At 33.8% G+C, this 21006-nt stretch overlaps 2 protein-coding genes across 2 annotated transcripts in view; both read right to left on the bottom strand.

Annotated features, from left to right (window-relative positions):
* Positions 1-56: 56 nt before the first annotated feature.
* On the bottom strand, positions 57-17971 carry LOC135124691 (ras-related protein Rab-23-like). Its single transcript, XM_064049923.1, has 8 exons — positions 17939-17971; positions 12763-12884; positions 8079-8241; positions 7713-7792; positions 7448-7528; positions 6653-6703; positions 218-405; positions 57-169 (listed from the first exon to the last, which is right to left on the bottom strand). Exons 1-8 carry the CDS (start codon positions 17969-17971, stop codon positions 57-59), a joined length of 831 nt encoding a protein of 276 aa, XP_063905993.1.
* Positions 12794-21006, bottom strand: part of LOC135124690 (uncharacterized) — a 68371-nt gene continuing 60158 nt past the window's right edge. Inside the window, exons 4-5 of the mRNA XM_064049922.1 lie at positions 17939-18065; positions 12794-12884 (exon numbers count right to left, since the gene is read on the bottom strand). Of these exons, the coding sequence (XP_063905992.1) occupies positions 17976-18065 (90 nt within the window). The 3' untranslated portion in view covers positions 12794-12884; positions 17939-17975. The remainder of the gene's footprint in view (positions 12885-17938; positions 18066-21006) is intronic.

The following is a 21006-nucleotide window of genomic DNA, read 5'->3' as shown; positions in this document are numbered from 1 at the left end:
GTATTTTCAGCAATGGCAAACGACACCTTTTTGTTAAAATAAAAGTCTTTTGGATGTCACAATATCCTACAAGCATTCTTTAAGACGTTCTTCTTCTTTTTATGCTTGTTGGGCCTCAATACTATCGTTCCGTTGTGGTTTTTGGAAGAATGACTAGGGCTGAAGGCACCTGGAACACGCAAATATGTATTATGAAATTTTTGAGGTGTGGACGTACTGATTGTAAGCGAATTGGGGTGGTGAGGTGTGGGGGTGGTGAAATAGTCATAATCTCGAGGATCTCGAAGTTCTGCAAGGCACCGCGCCGCCAGGTGCCGGAACACGGCGGCGACGTTGACGTCTTCTTTGACGGATGTCCTCAGCAGGCGGCAGCCGAGGGCACGGGCCAGAAGGTCAGCTTCTTCCCTAAAAAGAAGAAACGTTGGAAATGGTGTATAGGCAACCCATAATACTTCTGTGTATCATCGTCAAAACTATGACGGATCAAAAGTGTAGTTTAAATTAAATGACGGTTGAGGACTCCTCGACTTATGTTGGCAACAGTGTTTGTTTCTAACTAGGAATAAAATTAACTAGAAAAAATGTCATAATATTTTTAACGACGCGTTTTACTTTTAATTGACACTAATTTAATCAGAATATTACAAGCTGCATGTTTCCTTCACTTTAATTCAGGTTCGATTTCTCGATTTTTCATTTCAGTTCTTCGATATTTCAATTTTTCAAGTTTTCGAATTTTCCAAGTGTTTCGGTTTCTTAATCGTTTAATTTTTCGACTTCCCGGTTTTAGATTTTCACTTGTCATTTTGTCAATTTTTGACTTTTATAAACTTTTTATTTGTCGATTTTTCAGTTAATTGATTTTTCAGGTTTCGATTTTTCAACTTGATTTTTTTGATTTTTCGATTTTTCATTTTTCAATTTTTTAATTTTGGGATTTTTCAGTTTTTCGATTCGTCAGTTTTTCTTTCATTTTTCAGTTTTTCGATATTTCAGTTTTGGGATTTTTCAATATTTCTGTTCTTCGACTTTTCCATTTTAGAATTCTCAATTTTTTAGTATTTTAATTTTTCAATATTTAAAATTTTAGATTTTTCATTTCAGCTCTTCCATATTTCAATTTTTCAAATGTTTCGATTTCTTAATCTTTCGATTTTTCGGTTTTACTTCCCGAGCGTAAGCAAAGGAAGTATTGTAATCGAGTCCGTCGGCCGACTCTCTACTTTTACGTTTTCTCGATCTTTCATGACCCCTAGAAGACGAAGAAATAGGTCTCCCATTTCCGTCTGTCTGTCCGTCTGTCCGTCTGTCCGTCTGTCCGTCTGTCCGTCTGTCCGTCCGTCTGTCCGTCTGTCCGTCTGTCCGTCTGTCCGTCTGTCCGTCTGTTGTCACGGATTTTTATTAGACAGATAATCTCCGAAAGTACTCGACCGATTGTTGTGAAATTTTGTACTTATATTAAGATTATCATGTAGATGGTAAAACGCTAACCAAAATTTGTCGAATCATCCCCACCACTAAAGCGATGACGTCACTTCAAAATTGTACATAGTAAATGGGTTTTCAATTGTATAAAATAACATAGTCCTACACATGTAGTTTACAACTCTGAATCGACTTTTCACCCGAAACGTCCAGATTTTTGGAAAAAAAATCAAAATTATAAAACAACATTTTGAAATTTAATTTTTAATCTGCTAACCAGAATGCTTTGAAATGTTGCAGATGTTTTAAGGCTATAAAGAGCATCATAAATCTTTAGTCAAAAAATATTTGCTTATCCCCTCCAAAAACTTGATGACGTCAGCTCAAAAGTTTGTGGAATAAATCATATCTAAAATGTACAAAATATGATGAGTCTGTACTTGTGAACTATCACTCCATTAATATTTTTTGGATTTGCATATACAGGGTGACTCAAAAAAATTAATGAATGCGTAAATATATTTTATTGATTTAATCAGGAACTACAAAACCGAATGCTCTGAAATCTTGCAGATGTTTTAAGGTCATAAAGAGCATAATAAATGTTTAGTCAAAATATATTTGCTTATCCCCTCCAAAAACTTGATGACGTCAGCTCGAAAGTTTGCCGAATAAATCATATCTAAAATGTACAAAAAATGATGAGCCTGTACTTGTCATTTATCACTCCATTCATATTTTTTGGATTTGCATATACAGAGTGACTCAAAAAAATTAATGAATGCGTAAATTTATTTTATTGATTTAATCAGGAACTACAAAACCGAATGCTTTGAAATCTTGCAGATGTTTTAAGGTTATAAAGAGCGTAATAAATTTTTAGTCAAAATATATTTGGTTATCTTCTACAAAAAACTGATGACGTCAGCTCAAAAGTTTTCCGAATAAATCGTATCTAAAATGTACAAAATATGATGAGTCTGTACTTGTGATTTATCATTCCATTCATATTTTTGGATTTGCATATGCAGGGTGACTCAAAAAAATTAATGAAGGCGTGAATTTATTTTATCGATTTAATCAGGAATTACAAAACCGAATGCTTTGAAATCTTGGGAATATTTTAAAGTTATTATGAGCATGGTAAACTTTTGTTCAAAATGTATTTGTTCATCCCTCCTAAAAAAATTGATGACGTCACCCTTAAATTTTGCTGAATAAATCCTATCTAAAATGCAAAAAATATGATGAGTTTGTACTTGTGATTTATCATTCCATTCATATTTTTTAGATTTTCTTAATAGGTGGTTCAAAAAAATTAATGAAGTCAATTTATTTTATTGATTAAATTAAAGGCAACACTTATTATTAGTATTACACCCCAACCAACCCAATTTGGTAGACACAAAATTTGTTAAAGGAAAAACTCGGTTGAAACATAAGGGTAGCACGCTTATTTACATCGACTTTAACATTACAGACCTGCATTTGTTTTATGCGTTCACTTGATTCCGCGAATGTGAAATAGACATGTTTATAATCAACCAATTGTGAATTTCACCGTCAAGAATTAAAATAAAACCCAATGTTTTATATAATAAGCGGAAGTCGAAGCAATAAAACCGACGGTCGTTTTGTTTACAGTTTCTGTGTTTGGCTCTCACGTATGCTGTTACGCCTGTCATCTTAAATTAACAATGTTTATACATACACGATTTTCAGTTGCCTCTGATACGTAGGTATACGTGAGTAAATTGTTTCGTTATTTTATTGATTATTACAAATCAATATTCAAACGACCCAATTCATTTTCCCGAAAATTTGAGAATATAATAATTTTATTCTTAGTATTACACTACATCTATCCCAACTGATATACGTGTCCTTGCAAAAATGTTGATGACGTCATCGCAATTTTTTTTTAAATTCCCACTACAAAAATGTAATGAGAAAAAAAACACAATAGGTATGCAGTCGTCAAGTTTCCGACAGCGAGGGAAGTACTGTCTAAACTCTTTAGACCAATTTTTTAAATTTTAGATTTTTCAGTTTTTGATATTTTAATTTTTCAATATTTAAAATTTTAGATTTTTCGATTTCTCGATTTTTCATTACAGTTCTTCGATATTTCAGTTTTTCAAGTTTTCGAATTTTTCAAATGTTTTGATTTCTTAATCTATCTATTTTTCGACTTCCCTGTTTTAGATTTTCTGTTTTTCAACTGCCGTTTTTTCAAATTTTCGATTTTTCAATTTTTCAAATTTGACATTAATTTATAAACTGTCACTTTTTGGATTTTTCAATTAATCGATGTTTCGATTTTCCCATTTCTTGACTTTCGAGGGTTTCGATATTCCTGTTCAATTCTTTAATTTTTCGATTTTTCAGGTTTTTGATTTTTGGTTTTTCAGTTTTTTAAGGTTTCGATTTTTCGACTTCACTTTTTGGATTTTTCGACTTTTTAGGTTCTCAGTTTTTGGATATTTCAGTTTTCAGATTTTTCAGGTTTATCATTTTTCAGTTTTTCTTTCATTTTTCAGCTTTTCAATATTTCAGTTTTGGGATTTTTCAGTATTTCGATTCTTCGACTTTTCGATTTTTGACTTTTGGAGTTTCGATGGGTCGATTTTTTTACTTTTTCGACTGCTTAATCTTTCGATTTTTCGACTTGCCGGTTTTAGATTTTCTGTTTTCAATTGTCATTTTAAATTTTTCGATTTTTCAATGTTTTGATTTCCCGATTTAGTTTCCCATTTTTGGTTTTTCTTTCATTTTTCAGTTTTACGATATTTAAGTTTTGGGATTTTTCAATATTTCGATTCTTCGACTTTTCGATTTTTGACACCTGGATTTTTCGATGTGTCGATTTTTCAATTTTTCGATTTTTAAATTTTATCGACAAAGTGAGAAATCGAAAAGTCGAAAACTGGAGTCGAATAATTGAAAATTTGAAAAATTGAAAAATAGAAAAACGATAACACGAAAATTTAAAACATTTAATTGAAAAACTGAAAAATCGAACCACTGAAAAGTCAAAAAATTGAGAAATAGGAGAATAAAAAAAAATTTAGAAACGTTATAAACTGAAAATGGAAAAATCCAGAAATGCAAAAGTTGTAAAAATTAAAATATGTATTGAAAAATTGAGAAATCGAAAACTTGAAAAGTCGAGAAATCTAAAAATCCAAAAATTTGAAAAATTTTAAAAGTAGAAAAACCGGATCGTCAATAAATCAAAACATTACAAAATTGTAAAAACGAAAAATTGAAACATCAAAAAACTGAAAAATCAAAAATTTAAAAATCCGCAACATTGAAAAATATATCGGAGAACCGAAAAATCGACAAATCGATAAATCGAAATTTGTAAAATTAAGAAAAATTAAAGTAGCGAAATATTGAATACTAGAAAAATTGAAAAATCGAGGAATCGAAAAGTGGCAATTTCAAAAATCTAAAATTTGTAAAATAGAAAAAGGGAAAACCGAGAAATCGAAAATCCAAAGTTGAAACAATCGAAAAATTGAAAAATCAAAAATCAAAAATCAAGAATGTGAAAAACTGAAACATCAAAAAAATGGAAAATCGAATAACCGAATAGCCGAAAACAAAAAAATCAAAGAACTGAAAAATCGAAAAATAGAGAAACCGAAAAATGTAATGTCTTCATAATTGAAAAATTAAAATTTCGGAAAATTGAAAATTGAAAAATTGACAAATCAAAACAAAAAATCGAAAAAATGGAAAATCTAAAATTTTAAAATCCAAAAACTAAAAAAACGAAAAAATATTGAAAAATGCCGAAACTAAAACACCGAAAAATTGAGAAATCGAAAAATCTAAAAATGGAAGTCGAATAATAATAATAGAAAATTTGAAAAATCGAAAATGGAAAAACGAAGACCCGGAAATTCGAAAACTTGAATTGAAAAACTGAAAAATCGAAACACTGAAAAGTCAAAAAATTGAGAAATGGGAAAATCAAAAAATCGAATCGATTTCTGACTCCTGAATTTTTAGAGGTGTCGATTTTTTTACTTTTTCGATTTTTCGATTTTTTAATTTTAGATTTTTTGATTTTTAAAATTTCAGATTTTTCGATTTCTCGATTTTTCATTTCAGTTCTTCGATATTTCAATATTTCAAGTTTTCGAATTCTTAAATTAATCTTTTGATTTTTCGACTTCCCGGTTTTAGATTTTCTGTTTTTCAATTGTTATTTTGTCAAATTTTCGATTTTTTAATTTTTCAAGTTTGACTTTTATAAACTCTCAATTTTTCGATTTTTCAATTAATCGATGTTTTGATTTTCCCATTTCTTGACCTTCGAGTGTTTCGATTTTCCTGTTCTTCAGTTCTTTAATTTTTTGATTTTTCAATTTTTTGATTTTTCAAGGTTTCTATTTTTCGAGTTCACTTTTTTATTTTTCGATTTTTCAGTTTTTAGATACATATATCAGTTTTAGGATTTTTCAATATTTCAATTCTTCGGCTTTTTTATTTTTGACTTCTGGATTTTTCGATTTTTTACATTTTCGATTTTTCAATTTTTGGATTTATAAACTTTAGATTTTGCGACTTATGTTTAATTTTTCAATATTTCTTAATCTTTCGATTTTTCGACTTCCTGATGTTCTGTTTTTCAATTTTTCGATTTGTTAATTTTTCATTCCCGATTTATCGAGATTTGATTGTTCAGGTTTTCGATTTATCAGTTTTTCAATTTTTTATTTTGACGTATTTCGGTTTCCCAGTTTTTCCAGTTTTCCATTTTTTCGTTTTTTGATTTTTTCTCTTTTCCAATTTTTCAACTTTTAATTTTTTGTTTGTCGATTTCTCTATTTTTCGATTTTTCGACTTCATCACTTTTCGATTTCTCGTTCTTTTGATCTCTCAATCTCCCAATTTTTCAATTTTTCGAATTTTTAAGCTTTTTGATTTCTCGATTTATCTAAATTTGGATTTTTCGATATTTTGATTGTCAATTTCTCAATTTATAAATTGTTTAATTTATAACTTTTCGATTTTGGCCTACTTCGGTTTTCCAATTGTTCGATTTCTTGATTTTTTGATTTTTCGATTTTTCAGTTATCCGATTTTTTAAATTTGGTAGTTTCGATTTCTCGATTTTTCGTTATTCGGTTTTTAAATTTTACATTTTTTCGATTTTCAGTTCTTCGATATTTCGAAACAACTATTTCCCGCAGAAATGATAGTCCTAACCAACCAAATCGCTTCTGAACGCTTAGAGTCGACATTGGCCTGAGCGCGCTCTGGTCTGTAAATCAAACAAGTTCTCAGGCGACGAGTTGTAGTGAAACAAGTTTTTGTCAATAAGGGTGGGTTTGCAAAATAAGCCTGTATGTCGCATCTATATAAATCTATGACGGTACCAACGTGATAAATTATCACTAGAGAGCGCAATAAAAACAAGAGTTAGTGTCATTTCGAAGTTACGTAACCTAACTTCGAATGACAAATAAGGTACTTAAACTTTCACTACGATTTGTCCGTGTTTATAGCACTAGATACATTTTTGTTGTTTGTCGAAATTTTATTTCATTGAGTTCTGACCTTTTTAAACTACTTGAATAACCTTATTTAATCCAAGACAGCGCGCTGTAGTTTTCTGTAGCGTGAATTTATTACAAAGAATTTCAACCCCATTAATTCTTGGAAAAGCGTCTGGCCGTCCAGTCCCTGACGTCACAGCGGCTACTTCAACCCCATAAATCGGGCAAACGATCGCGTGCCGCTCTCCACTATTTTTGGTCAGACCGAATAAAATTTATGCGCCTTAACCACATTTAATAGTCGTGATTTTCCTCCGGTCGCCGGAATGCGAATAATAAACTCAATTTCCAATTAAACTAGCCGCCATACCAGACGAAGTATGCAAATGAGAATGTTTACAGTTAGTGCAGACTTGACAAATCTCGTTCAACTGTCCACCTCGAGCACCAATAACTTAACTTAAGCCGGCTTACTATAATTCAATTAGTCAACGCTAATCCTGTCATACGCGCATTTTGAGCTTCCGTTTCCGCCTGCAGCGCCATCTAAGTCGCGCTGTTGGGGTTGTGGGGAGCGGTTGCGGAGGTAGCTATAATAAAGACACGTTTATGGCTCTATCCAGCCGTAAATAAGATTGTAATATTCGAGTTATGCCACACGCATCTAGTCCTCATTAGCATATTATGGTCCGGTACCGTAATCGCCTATCTAATGACTGGAAACGAATGTCCTTAAGGCCGTTTTGCGAAAAAAAGGCCGTTTATGCAACTTACGGATTAACGACGCTCTGGTCCATCAGGTCGATTTTGTTTTGTACGATGACGGTTGGAATCTCGCCACACTCGTTTTCAACCTGTAAAATAAATATACATTTATAATAAGGACTGCGAAATGACATCTCGTAAAAATGGATGTTGAAACTGCCGTCGGGATTAAACACTCGGGACGCCGTTATGCGAGTTGTTTTGTTTGTGGTGGGCAAATAGCAGAGTCATGGTTGGTGATTAATTTTACGGTGAGAGTGTGCTATACTTGGCACATCCTGTACGGATCATTAGAGGAATCGGCGAGGCTGAGTGAAATGTTTGAAAGGTGGAACTTTTTCTGTTTGTGTGACTATTATTAGGTTCAAAAATTACTTTGAGTTTCCATGAATGTGCGGCTTCGAACGAGTCCCTGTCTATCGTCGAAAACGCAAGAACACATGCTTGAGCACCTCGGTAGTAGGCTTTGGTGATGGCATCGAATTCTTCCTGTCCTGCGGTGTCCCACAACATCAGGCGGACTTCTTCACCATCGACCCTGCATAAACACACCAAAAAGAATAGAATAGAAAATACACTTTTTGTCCAATAAAATTAGTGATCAGAAATAAAACTGGGTGGGTGGGCGGGGCCACTTTGAATTTTTATAAGCATAGATTGGGCCACTAGACAACTTTTGAAGTTCATTTAATTAGATTCGACCATTGCCAAAATAGAATTCAACTTTCATCTTCCAATAAATAAAATAAGCCAATGAAATGCAGACGCAGATGGGTGGGATTAATTTTACCTTTTAGTGTCTTTTACTATTGTTTGTCAATATAAAACTCACTTTTTCGTCTTACAACAATAAAATTTTGATTCGATTTTGAAATCTTGCAGATGTTATCAATTTATGGTAAGTATAATAATTTTTTAATGAAATATATTCGCTTATCCCGTCCAAAAAATTGATGACGTCATCTAAAAATGTTGCCGGATAAATATTATCTAAAATATGCAAAATATGATGAGTCTATACATATGATTTATCATTGCATTAATATTTTTTAGATTTGCTTAAACAAGGTGATTCAAAAAAAAATAATGACTGAATTGTTAAAAAATAAAGATCCAGTCAGATTTAGGAATTTAACTCGTTACCAAGGCAACTTGCAATTTAACACCTTTTAAATTTAACAAGTTTAGAAGTTTAATAGGGGCAAAATTATCTTATCTTAGCAGTGCTAGCTCCGCCCCCCGCCTATTTTCTCAGAGGACATGTCATTTGCCAAAATCAGTCTTATCTTAGCAAGTACTATCCCCGCCCACCCACCCCTATTTTTTCAGAGGATGTCATTTGCCAAAATCAGTCTTATCTCGGCAAGTATTATCCCCGCCCACCCGCCCCTATTTTCTCAGAGGATGTCATTTGCCAAAATAAGACTTATGTTAGCAAGTATTACCTTCTGAGTAAATAAAGGGGAGGAGATTTTGCCCCTATGCCAACTATGATTTTTTCATGTTCGTGTACGCTGAAAATTAATGTATTATGGGAATTTGAAAATGTCTACTGCCAATTATGTTTTAACTAAATATATTCATTTAGTTTTCAAAACATAAGAAATATTTCTAATATTTTGAACATTTTGGATTTTAAGTGTCAACACTGAATTTTCTTAACATTTTCTGATTAATTTAACATTTTCCTTTTATTCTTCAAAACACTCAATGTGTCTTTCCACATTCAAACTCTCATTCTTCCCTAATATTTGAAAAGTCGCATGTTTAGTGAGCACAGAATTAATCGAAGAATCTCTTTTCAATCAAAGAAAATTTACTTTTTGTTGCTTCTTTTTTCACAAAAATTTTACTTTTTACTCAACTATGATTTTTCATGTTTCTACACTCTGAAAATTAACGTATTATGAGAATTTTAAAGTCTTCACTGTCAATTATATTTCAGATGTTTAAGCCAAATATATTCATTGAATTTTCAAAACGTAAGAAATGTTTCCAATATTTTGAACATTTTGGATTTTGAATTATTGAATTTTCTTAAAATTTTCGTTTTATTTTTCTGACTAATAAAATGTGCAAAATATGATCAGTCTATGCTTGTGTTTTATCACTGCATTCATATTTTTTTAATTTGCTTATACAGGGTGTCTCAGAGAAATTAATGACTGGGTTGTTAAAAAATAAATATCCAATCAGATTTAGGAATTTAACTCGTTACTATGGAAATATGCAAATTAATACCTTTTAAATTTAACAAGTTTTTACAAGTTTAATAGGGGCAAAATCAGTCTTATCTTAGCAAGTACTATCCCAGCCCATCTGCCAAGTACTTGGTAACATAAGTTTTATTTTGCAGATGATATGTTCTCTGAAAAAGTAGGGGGCGGGTGGGCGGGGCTAGTACTTGGTAAGATAAGGTTGATTTTGGCAAATAATATATCTTCTGGGAAAAAAGGGGGCGGGTGGGCGGGGCTAGTATTTGCTACGATAAGATCGATTTTGGCAAATGATATATCCTTTGGGAAAAAATTGCAAATTTTCTGTATCTTTTCACTTTTAAACTATCTTTTAAATCAAAGAATATTTACTTTTTGTTGCTTCTGTTTTCACGAAAATTTTATTTTTGACTCAACTATGATTTTTTCATGTTCGTGTACGCTGAAAATTAATGTATTATGGGAATTTGAAAATGTCTACTGCCAATTATGTTTTAACTAAATATATTCATTTAGTTTTCAAAACATACGAAATATTTCTAATATTTTGAACATTTTGGATTTTAAGTGTCAACACTGAATTTTCTTAACATTTTCTTTTTATTCTACAAAACACTCAATGTATCTTTTCACATTCAAACTCTCATTCTTCTAATATTTGAAAAGTCGCATGTTTAGTGAGCGCAGCATTAATCGAAGAATCTCTTTTAAATTAAAGAAAATTTACTTTTTGTTGTTTCTTTTTTCACAAAAATTTCACTTTTTACTCAACTATGATTTTTCATGTTTCTACACTCTGAAAATTAGCGTATTATGAGAATTTTAAAGTCTCCACTGCCAATTATATTTCAGATGTTTAAACCAAATATATTCATTCAATTTTCAAAACGTAAGAAATGTTTCCAATATTTTGAACATTTTGGATTTTGAATATCATTATTGAATTTTCTTAAAATTTTCGTTTTATTTTTCTGATTAATAAATTGTGCAAAATATAATCAGTCTATGCTTGTGTTTTATCACTGCATTCATATTTTTTTTAATTTGCTTATACAGGGTGTCTCAGAATTTAATGACTCGGTTGTTAAAAAATAAATATCCCATCAGATTTAGGAATTTAACTCGTTTCTATGGAAATATGCAAATTAACACATTTTAAATTTAACAAGTTTTTACAAGTTTAATAGGGGCAAAATCAGTCTTATCTTAGCAAGTACTATCCCCGCCCACCCGCCCCCTATTTTTTCAGAGGATATGTCATTTGCCAAAATCACTCTTATCCCAGCAAGCACCAACCCCGCCCACCCACCCCTATTTTGTCAGAGGATATGTCATCTGCCAAAATAAGACTAATAGTAATAGTAATATTAGCAAGTACTAACTAGCAAGTACTACCTTCTGAGGAAATAAAGGGCGGATGGACGGGGCTAGTACTTGCCAACATAAGTCTTATTTTGGCAGATGACATATCCTCTGAGAAAATAGGGGGCGGGTGGGCGGGGCTAGTACTTGATAAGATAAGGTTGATTTTGGCAAATAACATACGTTCTAAGAAAGTAAAGGGTGGGTGGGCGGGGCTAGTACTTGCTAACATAAAACTTATTTTGGCAGATGACATCCTCTGAGAAAAGAGGGGGCGGGTGGGCGGGCCTAGTGTTTGTTAAGATAAAACTGATTTTGCCCCTATTAATATTGTAAAAACTTGTGAAATTTAAAAGTTTTAAATTGCAAATTTCCTGTATCTATTCACTTTTAAACTTTCATCATTCGCTAAAATTTGCAAAGTCGCATGTTTAGTGAGCACAGCATTAATCGAACAATCTTTTTTAAATCAAAGAAAATTTATTTTTTGTTGGTTCTTTTTTCACGAAAATTTTATTTTTGACTCTGATTTTTCATGTTCCTGCACTCTGAAAATTAATGTATTATGGGTATTTTAAAATCTCCACTGCCAACTATGTTTCAGATATTTAAACCTAAGTAAATTTATTCATTTAGTTTTGAAAACATAAGGAATATTTCCAATATTTTAAACATTTTGGATTTTGAGTGTGATTACGAATTTTCTTAAGATTTTCACTTCATTTTTCTGATTAATGCAACATTTTTCTAAAATTTAATAAGTCTCATGCTTAGTGAGCACAGCATTAATCAAACAGCTCTTTTAAATTAATGTACTCAATTATGATATACTCACAATTCTACTTCCTGAAAATTAATATATTAGCGCCCACCCGCCCTATCTCAACTGTGACGATTGTGTGAAAAATAAGATAAAACATTAAAAAAAAAATTAAAGGTATTATCCGTTCACGACCTTTATATAGGGGTTGGCCATGAAAATCTAGTGAGTTTGTTGGTATTTGATGCAGAAGAATAAAAATTCCCTGAACTTTTTTCGTTAGGTTATGTTTTATTAAATTAAAGGTTAAAAAATATGCCAGAAATATAAACATTGTTGTAGAAGCAGAAAAGTGGCAATCCAGCTCAAAGCAAATGTCAATCAGACTACTGACAGACAAAAAACTAGATCATCAAATCAGTTTATCCAACTTAAAGAAAAAATATCAAAGCCTACTTTACTATATAAAGATCATGAATGGATAATATAGTGTACATTTAACGAATTGGCAACACCGCCGCGATATCTCTTAACACACATTAAGTTGTGTTACAAGGTGTGAAAATTCTCCCACTTTTGGCGAATGCGCCGGGAAATGGAAAACACAGCCCGCAGCCGGAAATTCCTTGTGAAATTAGACACGCTTCACACCAATTTACAATTACAAATTAGCGAGACGTGCGTGCTGATAATGGCGAAAATGGCAAAAAACGGTACTTACTCGATTTGCCTTTCCAAGAAGTCGACTCCTATCGTTTTCTTGTAATCCTTCGTGAAAGTGCCTTTGCAATATCTTTGGATCATGCTAGATTTGCCCACTCCACCATTGCCCACGATCACCACCTATGCAGAAAGGTTTTAATGGGAAAGAAAGCTGGAAAAATTTGCATGGGGCGGGATTGACTATCCCTGGTACTATTTTAGCTTGAATTATTCATGGCATAAATTATGAGTGGTCGTTGCGATGCAGAACGTTTGGCGGCGATCTCGGCGGCCTAGATTCGTAACGTGGTATGTGCTGAGTTCACTACCATTATCTTAATTCACGCGTTCCTATTCCTATTGATTCGAGTGTTTTGTAAACCCGAAAATCGAAACCGCTAACATATAAATTTGAGTTGTGTTTGTTGGATTGAATTTCTAACCACGTAAAAATATCTCCGAACAAATAGTTTTAAACCCGCTACCAAAAACAAGCTCGTTAAGTTGTAGCGTAGGCGATAAAAGAAATTTCTTGTGCTGGCTACTAAACAAAATAAAGACATTATTGCGAAACGTTTCCTTAAAATAATGAACTATTTAAAGCCGACGCACGTTTTAATTGTGTTTGTTCCAAAGATAAAAGAACTGTAAGAATTATTTTTTTAATTAAAGTTGAAAGAAATCACGTTTTGTATATTAATTTATACGGAACGAAGCAAATAATCAGATGTTAATCAAAGTTACGCGTGAACGGAGACACGAAGAAAAACAAAATAATATTCATGCAAATGCTACACGATTTGGTGTTTTTTCCGAGCGGTATGTTGGCACTCTTGTATATTTCGCGCATATTAACAATGTACGAGTTACTGCTCTCATTCTTTCTTCGTCTAATGCATTAGTTATTGGTTCTACTTTCTTTTGCGCATATTTGGTATTTGCCGCTTTATTATGCTGCTGACCTGGATTCACTAATTGTCTAGGGATTTTGTTTTTCTGTTGCGTATTTTATTGTCATTTTTGATCAGATTATCGCCATCTGTGCAATTTTAAACGTTAATCAACTATGAACGGTGAACTATGTTATTTATGCTGATTTAAAAAATTCTGAAAATAATTAAGAAACAGTTCCAGCTATACACAGAATACAAAAACTACAACTACAAAGCGACTATGAGAAAATGGTAACTACTGACGCGCTGCCCAAGATTTCAATTTCACAGAAGGTAGGCCAGCATAAAATTTTAGAAATGTTGCCAACCTGACATAAAAGTTACAATCTTTTGTAATTAGTGGGTTAATTTTTCAGCCTAAAACCATATAATTTTCAAATTTTTTGGTTTTAATCGTCTCAATAAAAATACGGTTTGTAATTTTTTTTAAATTTAATTAATAACTCTTGGAATTTGCAGTTTTGAAATAAAATAAAGTTTCTGGAGTCCCTAGTGTGATAATTATGACGCCTTCGTGTTATAAATTTTAGTTAATTTAGCAAGGTTTTTTTATAGCTTAAAAATTTATATTTTTTTATTTAAATTTAATTTTTAGAACATTACAATTGTGTTACTGAAATTGTTAAATTTGTAATTCTTTTAAAACTAGAGAATTTGATTAATTCTGAAATTTTCCATTTCAAGTTTCATAATCATAACATACCATATAATCGAGAAAACTTGTCAAGTGAGCACTGGATTTTTTTTTATTATGTTGCCAGCATTGGCTGTTTCTGTCATTTTCGTATTAAACTCTGTATCGGAGCAAACTTGACAAGTTTTTTTTTCGATCATATGGTACCTATATACCGGATGTCTGGAAAATGGCGGATTAACCCTTCAGTCCGTTACGTAGGGGGCCGAAATCCCCGTTATTCTATGTAGCAGCTAAGCTGTGAAGATAAGACTGATTTTGGGAAATGACATACCCTTTAAGAGAAGAGAAGAGAGGGCGGGTGGGCGGGGCTAGTACCTGCTAAGATAAAACTACTTTTAGCAGATGACATACCTTCTAAGACAAGAGAGGGTGGGTGGACGGGGCTAGTAGCGGCCAAGATAAGACTGATTTTGGCAAATGAGATACCTTTTAAGACAAGAGAGGGCGGGTGGGTGGGGCTAGTACCTGCTAAGATGAAACTGATTTTATTTTATCAAGTACTACTTAGAGGGTATGTCATTTGGCAAAAACAGCCTTATCTTCGCAGGGATTAGCCCCGCCCACTTACGCTCTCTTTTCTTAGAGGGTACGTGATTTGCCAAAGTCAGTCCTATCTTACCAGCTACTAGCCCCGCCCACCCACCCTCTCTTTTCTTAGAAGGTATGTCATCTGCCAAAATTAGTTTTATCTTAGCAACTACTAGCTCCACCCACCCATCCTCTTTTTTTTTTTTTAGAGAGTATGTCATTTGCCAAAATTGGTCTTATTCTACCAGATAAGCCACCAAGATAAAACCAATTTTGGGAAATGGTGTACCCTTTAAGAGAAGAGAGGGCGAATGGGCAGGGCTAGTAGCTGGTAAGATAAAACTAATTTTGGCAGATGGCATACCTTCCAAGAAAACAGAGGGTGGGTGGGCGGGGCTAGTTGCTGCCAAGATAAGAGTGATTTTGGCAAATGAGATACCCTTTAAGAGAAGAGAGGGCGGGTGGGGGGGGGCTAGTACCTACTAAGATAAAACTGATTTTATTTTATCAGGTACTACTTAGAGGGTATGTCATTTGCCAGTGTCAGACTTATCTTAACAGGTACGAGTACTAGCCCCACCCACCCGCCCTCTCTTTTCTTATGGGGTATATCATTAGCCAAAATCAGTGTTATCTTATCAGATACTAGCCCCGCCCACCCACCCCCTCTTTTCTTAGAAGGTATCCCATCTGCCAAAATCAGTTTTATCTTAGCATGTACTACCCCGCCCACCCACCCTCTCTTTTCTTAGAAGGTATGTCATCTGCCAAAATTAGTTTTATCTTAGCAGCTACTAGCCCCACCCACCCACCCTCTCTCTTTTTAGAGAGTATGTCATTTGCCAAAATTGGTCTTATTCTAGTAGGCAAGTTACCAAGATAAGACTAATTTTGGAAAATGACATACCCTCCAAGAAAAGAGAGGGTGGGTGGGCGGGGCAAGTAGCTGGTAAGATAGGACTGGTTTTAGCAGATGATATACCTTTAAGAGAAGAGAGGGCGGGTGGGTGGGGCTAGTACCTGCTAAGATAAAACTGATTTTATTTTAGGAGGTATCTACTACTTAGAGGATATGTTAATTGCCAAAATCAGCCTTATCTTAGCAGGTAGTAGCCCCGCCCACCTACCCTCTCTTTTCTTAGAGCGAATGTCATTTCTCAGTGTCAGTCTTATCTTAGTAGGTACTAGCCCCATTCACCCGCCCTCTCTTTTCTTATAGGGTATATCATTAGTCAAATTCAGTCTTATCTTACCAGATACTAGCTCCGCCCACCCACCCTCTCTTTTCTTAGAAGGTAGGCCATCTGCCAAAATCAGTTTTATCTTAGCAGGTACTAGCCCCGCCCACCCACCCTCTCTTTTCTTAGAAGGTATGTCATCTGCCAAAATTAGTTTTATCTTAGCAACTACTAGCTCCACCCACCCACCCTCTCTTTTTTTAGAGAGTATGTCATTTGTCAAAATCGGTCTTATTCTAGCAGATAAGCCACCAAGATAAAACTAATTTTGGCAGATGACATATCTTCCAAGAAAAGAGAGGGTGGGTGGGCGGGGCTAGTTGCTGCCAAGATAAGACTGATTTTGGCAAATGAGATACCCTTTAAGAGAAGAGAGGGCGGGTGGGTGGGGCTAGTACCTGTTAAGATAAAACTGATTTTATTTTAGCAGGTACCTATTACTTAAAGGGTATGTCATTTGGCAAAGTCAGTCTTATCTTACCAGCTATTAGCACCGCCCACCCTCCCTCTCTTTTCTTAGAAGGTATGTCCTCTGCCAAAATTAGTTTTATCTTAGCAGCTACTAGCCCCACCCACCCTCTCTTTTCTTAAAGAGTATGTCATTTGCCAAAATCGGTCTTATTCTAGCAGCTAAGTTGGCAAGGTTCCTTCATGGGGCTGCCTACAATCTTCCGTTTTAACATAACCTAAACTCTGCCTTGTTGCCATTTTCTGTGTCAAGTTACGACCTACCTTTCGGCTGAATTTGTTCTGTCAACAAATTCTTAGGTGACTATATTTTTGTTTGGCGAGCGCAAATTGTAATATTGTCCATCCTTCTTCGAATGCTTACTTTCATGTTTTCTCGACGTTTCGTGACTCTTAGACTAGAGTGTGAAAAAATGGATCTCTCGTTTCCGTCTGTGTCAATTTTTATTTGACAGATAATCTGTAACCACTGGACCGATTGTTGTCAAATTTGATGACACCCCTTCATCATTTTGCGTATTAAACGCCATCTAAATTTCAGAAAATAATATAGTCTTGTACTCGTGGTTTATGAAAAATTATTCTTCCTTCATGAACAATATAAAAAAAAACTAAGAATTTATTATTATTTCTTTATTTTAGCACTCCAAAGTAATCGTATATTAGTTTTATATTTTTACTTTTACTACGTTTTAATAGTTTTAAGTGATTTTTTAGCAATTACAATTTTCAAAATTTAAATAAAAAGTTTTTCTGAATTTTGGTTTTATTTTTCCAATAAGTTTACACTTTTGCAACACTTTAGTTTAGTTTCCAGATTAACAAAGCATTATTGTTTATAGGTAAACATATTTCGACAACAATGAACCAATAACTTTTTACAGGTTATAGTTTTCGGCGTAGAGCATCTTGAAATGGCGCGTGACGTTATGACATTTTGTTAACTCGGTATTTTAAAAAAATCGTGCCCAACTTACGACACTTTCAACTAAAAATTAACCCAGCATGTAAGAAAAAAGTGAAGCAACAATCGAAAACAACTATTAAAAACAATTTCACATTTTCCTAACGATAACTTTCATTTTTAATTTCACTCGCACTTGAAGACCGTTAAACCAAATGATGTAATCTTTCGTATAATAAACTTAGCTTAGATATTTGACATTTTGAACAAACATATTGTAAAGCTACATTAACCACGTGACGTTTGCATCGCAGCTCACTCAGTCCGGTTCGGACTCCCAAAACTCAGCCACCCCCTTCCTTAGTTCATAACAGTAATTGACTTCTTCAGAATTCGAAGCGACTTACCTTGAGGGCCACCTCCAGTTCTTCCTCACGCATATTGCTAGGCCCTCGGCCCGGTGTAACCTCTGTAGAGGCTTCCCGAACTCATCGCTGGTATCCTATTCGGAGTACTCCACGAAAAATCAGTGCCCTGAAACCAAACAAACCATCATTAAACCATGGCCCCCTTTTCCTTATCTCTTTCCACACAAAGTACGCCCAATGGAAAAGGTAGAGCACGACCTTGCCGAGCGGTTACTGACCCATACAGAGCGACCATTGAAAACGCCATACGCTTTGAGAGCGCCCGCCATTATGCCTCTTTTTTGCCCAGAATGTGTATGAAAGATGGTTAATGGTTGTTGTTGCATGTGCGTACGCGAGATGCATGCTTAATGAGATAAAACCTTTCAGAATCCAGGAAGCTGTAATCGGCGAGGTTCGAACGACTCAAATTGATGGGTTTCATTTTCCGCGGTAAGAGGTTTCGATGATAGTTATCGGCAGTTGATTGGATTATCGGCGGGCGTTGGACGTGACAGTGATGGATTATGGGCGCTATCAATAATCTCCAGTTTTTGCTTTTGTGACTTCTGTGTTACCTTTTTTTGTTGTTGTTGTTGTTGTTGTTGTTGGTTTAGGCGAGAGTTTAAATTGAAATTGAGTTTTATGCTGTAAAAAACCCATTTCAGAATGCAAATGATACGCCACTGGTCAAGTCTAAGTGACAGTGACAGATATCAAATGTCAAATGTGTTTAATGATTGTATATAGGTATATATCGTTTGGGAGTTTTTAGACAAAGGTAGCCCATGTAAATCTATTACACTTATGCACATTTTTGCCTAAAAACAGCCTGAACAGTTCAATAATTGAAATGACAGATACGTCAAACTCTGTAATATAAACACATTGGCGTAGTGTATATTCGTACACTAGGCGTTCTGTAACGTCAAGAAGACACGGAATTGCAGCTACAAAGAGGTAAAAACATATAATTATAAAAACCAAATAAACAGAATACAGAATGCAACTTCTGGAAATAACGAGTACGAGAACATTTCCCGCTAATTACACGAATAAACCACAAACATAAACACAGTGCCAAAACCCATCTTTTACGCCAATTATATTCCCGGTAAAACCGCCACACCGCATTCCCCCTATAATTTTCGCTTTTTCTCTCCATCTGGCACTTTCCCACCACCAGCCCTCTTCTTCTAATTACCGGAAACAGCAGCAGCCAGATTCGAACAAAAGCCGGTCCCCCTCTGACATCACCAAACAACTATACTTAAGTCGCCTCGCCAAGAACTGAGCCATTTGCATAATTTAAGAAAACTTCACAGATTCGACTCGATACGCATCTCTGCCTGAAGAATCGGACTCACCAAGGCCAAGAGTCGTCACATCCGTCGCGCACACAAAGAACACGTTTTTCCAGTGTATACGCCGTTTTCCCAGTTGAAAAATAAAAATGGAGAAACAATGGCGCGGCGGTAAAAATCGATGCGAGGCAAAGACGGCCGGCGATTCTCATTAATTTATTAACAATTTCATTTACAAATCGGCTCGATTTATATGCGATTAAGGCGGCGATGGATTTTTTACGTGCTGGATGGACGTAATTAAAATTAATGGGTTCGGATTAAAAAGCGTGGTGGAATGTCGTGATGGATTAATTTGCTTTTTGTGCGGCTGTGGAACTGCGGTTGGATATAAATCGGCGTAGGAAATGTAGAGGGGGGAGGTGAGCTAGGCCAAGTTACTTCCCCGATAAGCAAAAAGTCAAATTTAGACTGGAGACAATTACACGTAAAATTTTTTTAGCTTTTTGTGTTATAATTTGTGCAATATGCGGAAGAGCACTATCTGATCGAATCTGTATTCCTTATATACATGTGTCTCATCAAGTGGGAATGTAAAACATATTATTTCCTATCTAATTAATCAAAAGTGTATATTTATGAACACATTCTAAGTGTTGACTGCCTGTTGAATAATAAAATAATAATAAAAGTAATAATATTTTGCCTTTTTTTCAAATATAATTTTCTTTTCCCAACAAGAAAGTTAAAACATGTTAACAATTATAAATTTTTGCAGGAAATTATGGATTTTGTCATTACGCTCCTCCTCTTGGTTTGACAACGAATGAAAAATTCGTATCACCCGAGAGGTGGGTGGGGCAAAATCTATAAATTTTTTTTCTTAATACAGTTTTCTTTCAACAATATCAAATGGTGGATTAACAATTAACAGTACTTTAAACTAAATGAAAATTTTCTGACATCGAATTTCTTTAGTTTATTTGAAGTTCCAGTTCAAAAGATTTATAACCCGAAAAAAAATTCTATAGAAGACAAAATTTTTTGGGGAAAATTCATCATTTTTACAATGTCATCACCGACCTTATAAACGAACTAAAACTTTTCTGAAAATATAACTTTATACGAAAACCTTTTACAAAAACTGCTATAGATTAATCATCTATGGAAAATTCTATAGATTCAAACCTTTTTTCGTTGGATTAATGCTATTTTAAACGAATGAAAATTTTCTAAAATTGAATTTTTTTTAGTTCATTCCACCTCAAAAGATTTAGAACCTGAAAAACTCTATAGAAGACATTTTTTTTCGGAAAAATTGGTCATTTTTACGATGTTATTACTGATCTTATTAACAAACTTAAATTTCTCTGAAAAGCTAGCTAGCTTAGTTCATTTGGTTCTAATTTATATGAAAGCCCTTTACAAAAATTACTATTGATTTATCATCTATGGAAAATTCTATGGAAGGTTGACCAATTTTCGATGGATTTACGATATTTTTATCTAAATGAAAATGTTTTCAAATCGAATTTCTTTAGTTTATTTGAAGTTCCATTTCAAAAGATTTATAACTTGAAAAAAAATTCTATAGAAGACAAAATTTTTTGGGAAAAATTCATCATTTTTACAATGTCATCACCGACCTTATAAACGAACTAAAACTTTTCTGAAAATATAACTTTGTTGATTTGGTTCTGCGTTATACGAAAACCTTTTACAAAATCTGCTATAGATTTATCATCTATGGAAAATTCTATAGAT

This window comes from Zophobas morio, unplaced genomic scaffold (assembly GCF_036711695.1).
Source record: "Zophobas morio isolate AGI-343-1 ecotype UQ-CSIRO unplaced genomic scaffold, CSIRO_AGI_Zmor_V1 ptg000007l, whole genome shotgun sequence".
Classification (NCBI taxonomy): domain Eukaryota; kingdom Metazoa; phylum Arthropoda; class Insecta; order Coleoptera; family Tenebrionidae; genus Zophobas; species Zophobas morio.
The sequence above is the reverse complement of the archived record's forward strand: the minus strand, read 5'-3'. Positions and strand labels throughout refer to the sequence as shown.

Excerpts from the sequence above, each read along its gene's own strand:
- LOC135124691 (XM_064049923.1), bottom strand. The coding sequence starts at position 17,971 with ATGCGTGAGGAAGAACTGGAGGTGGCCCTCAAG. Across the intron at positions 12,885-17,938 it reads AACTGGAGGTGGCCCTCAAG|GTGGTGATCGTGGGCAATGG; the intron begins GTAAGTCGCTTC and ends CTTTCTGCATAG. Across the intron at positions 6,704-7,447 it reads AACGGAAGCTCAAAATGCGC|ACCAGAGCGCGCTCAGGCCA; the intron begins GTATGACAGGAT and ends TTTGATTTACAG.